The 3428-nt window shown below is 42.1% G+C and overlaps 1 protein-coding gene across 3 annotated transcripts in view; it reads right to left on the minus strand.

Annotated features, from left to right (window-relative positions):
- Nucleotides 1-249: 249 nt before the first annotated feature.
- Nucleotides 250-3428, minus strand: part of LOC103380114 (calcium-independent phospholipase A2-gamma-like) — a 17025-nt gene continuing 13846 nt past the window's right edge. For all 3 annotated transcript variants that reach the window (XM_025056245.1, XM_008311930.3, XM_025056246.1), the window contains exons 9-10: nt 2821-3016; nt 250-2041 (exon numbers count right to left, since the gene is read on the minus strand). In XM_025056245.1, coding sequence (XP_024912013.1) covers nt 1764-2041; nt 2821-3016 — 474 coding nt within the window. In that variant the 3' untranslated portion in view covers nt 250-1763. The remainder of the gene's footprint in view (nt 2042-2820; nt 3017-3428) is intronic.

Here is a 3428-nt window from a genome sequence, read left to right on the forward strand (position 1 = left end):
TCAGTGTTTATGCTCCAGGGAAATGTGATCCATCACTGACTGGAGCTCTTACACCGGTGCCTGAGTACAGACTGCACAGTCAGCTCATCCCACCTCCCTTTTAATGGCAATCAGCTCAAGGACAGGCCTTCAAATCAACTTCCTGTTTAAAAACGATATACCTCTAACGCTGGCCGAGGAAAATAAAAATAAAAATAAAGACAAAAGCGCAGGGCAGTGTGAGAAATAACACACATTAACACTGACAGCTCCTGTGGTTATAATTTATTTCATCCAAACGTGCTGTTCATTTAGTCTGGCAAGATCTATGTCGTAATAAAACTACCTTACAGCCGTGGGAACAAGTTACCAGTTTAACATGCAGGCGTTTCTCTTCTTAGAATAATCCACGGCACCTTCTGTCAGATCACATCAGTTTATACTCTTTTAATTAGCAAGCAGGATCCAGCCAGCTCCGGTGATGGGTTTTAATGACGATGTCAAGCAGACTTCACACAGCAGCAACAGGAGAACAGTGGATTCACATTCATCTGGTTAAGGTCTATCTTACATTGGTTCCTTAGAGAACTGACATATTAAACCTGACACATCTGTGGACGGACACACATGCAGTGCTCTCTCTCTCTCTCTCTCTCTCTCTCTCTCTCACACACACACACACACACACACACACACAAAATCATTTTACAGCAAAATCAGGCTATTTACAAACAATGAGGGAGACGAGGGTTTTTTGTTAAATAAAAAGGCGTCATTGTGACATTTTGGATGATGACCTTTGATGAAAAACACAACACATTTACAGCAGAATTAGCGTCAGACAGTGGGGAGCTTTGAGGAGAGGCATCAAGAGGAAACAGGATCAAGGAAAATGTGCGTAGCTTGCAGTAAATCAATAAACGAGTCTTAAAAAAAAGCTTTACAACAATTAAACTAAAACAACCCTGAGGCTAAAATAAAGTGAGTTATAATAACAGCAGGCTTAAGCTAACTGAATGGTCTAAATACAAAGGTAAATATTGGTTTCATTAGATTTGTAATTTAATCATTGAAAAACCTTTACAAATGTATACAGTGTATAAGTAACTTAGCTTATATTTCTTTGCCGTTAAAGGAATCAGAATACGATGTCTGTTGTTTGTGCGTTAATTATAGCATTGTGCATTAATGTGAGAGCTAAATCAGATGACTTCTGTATAAACTTTAAGATTAACATTTGATTATTATCGTATCGATCATTTTTTGGATTTTTTTACTTGTCTGTCACTGATGTTACCAGAAAGGTCTGTGGAGTAAACACAGTTCTCAATCACCTAACGATCAATATTTTCCCGTAAAGATCCAATGCTGATGTCAGTTGCTATTGTAACAGTATACAGTATTCTGCCTTAAAGGGACAATACTTACTTTTTTTCTAAAGACAGACTAAGAATAAGTCGGTCTCAGATAAGGTACCATCAACAAGTGTAGCAAAATCAGACTAATGCTACTGCGTGTGCTAAGCAGCTAAGTGGCTTCAAACAGTCTACTCTTTGGCAAGAAAGTAAATAAAAAGTCATTATGAAATGCTAAATAATCGTTTCCAAAGCTTCTGCTGTCATGGCTGATTGTGTTTGTTTTTTTTATTTCTTAAATCTAGACATCATTCAGGTAGTGATTAAGCTGCACTGTGCATTATTAAAATGTAAATAATAAATAACAAAACTAAAAAACAAACTAAATAAAAGTATTAAATATTGAGGTAAAGATTACTTTAATTAGACCTAGGGTTTGGAGGAGTATAAGGACAGACCATTGTACATGTCGGCCCTCAGTCTTGTCCAGTCTGCCAACTTCTGTACAGGCTGTTTCTCCTTGGCCAGGATACGAGTCACTTTTTTCAGCTTCTCCTCATTTCTCTCCAGGTAGCGGAGGCCCTCGGCCTGCAGCAGGTTCAGCTTCTCCTGTCGGCTGTCGTCCATATTAATGTCCTCGCTCACGTACGGATTGAAGCGGAAGTACGTGTCAGCGGGCATGAAGGCGTCGAGCATGGCGTGAACCTCTACAGGGAGCAAGGAAGAGGGGAGGATGTGAGAGGGAGAAAACAGAGACACAGAGGCACAACTGACTTCCTGACATGAAACTAACATTTAAATGTTGTTTCAGAACAAGAGCTCAAGGTAAAGCTGTGCTGTGTTAATATCACAGTGAAAATGTCAGGGACTACAACCCTCAAGTTTTTATTCTTGGCCTTGAATTTCCTTTGTGACCTTGAACCAGGAGTGGTTTTGTCCTCGGCAACTGTGATTCTACCGAGCTTAGCTAGTATAAAGGGCCGAAGCCTGGACTCTGTGGCAGAGCCACTGAAGTCATTTCTGAGCAAAACAAAAGAGATATAATATAAATTAGACAAAGACAAGGCTGAGAGAAGGTGAAGGGCCTTTTAGAAGAGCGAAAATCTGCCACGAAGCTGACAGCTAATCTGCCGTTTCTTAATAACAAAAGTTCTCTGAAAAGCCCCGGGGGGAGCTAAATCCTAAATTGAGGTGGTGCAACTACAGAGAAGCATCTAGGTCACACACAGCAACGGGAGAACAAGTCAAATTTATCACACAAAGCGTGTGCTCCGTTTCCCTACGTGACAGGAGAGAGGGGAGGCTGCTTGTACAGAGTAAAGTGTTTCCAGAACTGTGTCGTTTGTTTTATTTGTAAAATGTGGTCTCACCGTGTGTGGTACCAACATTTAAACACTTAACAACAGACAGAGGTTATGTTCAGAACACTTTTATTTGACATCCACTAGTCAGGCTATGGGGGGTTGACGGCGTAGCAGTTACTCACCCTCGGTGTCGGTGGCGCTGCTGATGACGTTTGTGATCTTCGTTTTCAGGCTGGTGTAGGTGGAGCTGTTCTTGCTGAAGTTTTCAAAGCGACCAGTCCCCAGTGAGACCACACACTCCAGAGGTACGCCAGGCCACAGACAGTTACACTCATGGATGGCCAGAGCAGTGGGGTTGTTAATCAGCAGGCCTCCGTCCTGTGTGGGAAAACAGAGGACGCGACAGGTTAGGGACTACCATTACTGGACTCCTATGCAGTTATAATTACATTATTATATACAGTAGGAAAATAGAAACGTTTTTTTACCTTAAACATCTCCTGAAGTAAAAGAACAGGGCAACCAGTGGTTCAAGGTAATTATGTATATTTAATGAGCAGAGAAGATACATTTGTTGGATTTTTCCCCCTTTTTCTCTCAGTTTCAGTCAGGAGGCTTTGATATTGAACAACTTGCTTCTGCTTTGGATCCATAGCCTACCCAAGGCGATGTGGGGGAGGGAGAGGGCGGGGGGGAGCGGGGGGGTAACTGCTTAGACTGTAGGGATTGTTGAATAGGCATGAGGCTGAGGGGCCGCGGGGCTGTGCGCTGGCCACCGGATCCAACACAC

Source organism: Cynoglossus semilaevis, chromosome 6 (assembly GCF_000523025.1).
Source record: "Cynoglossus semilaevis isolate Cse_v1.0 chromosome 6, Cse_v1.0, whole genome shotgun sequence".
Classification (NCBI taxonomy): domain Eukaryota; kingdom Metazoa; phylum Chordata; class Actinopteri; order Pleuronectiformes; family Cynoglossidae; genus Cynoglossus; species Cynoglossus semilaevis.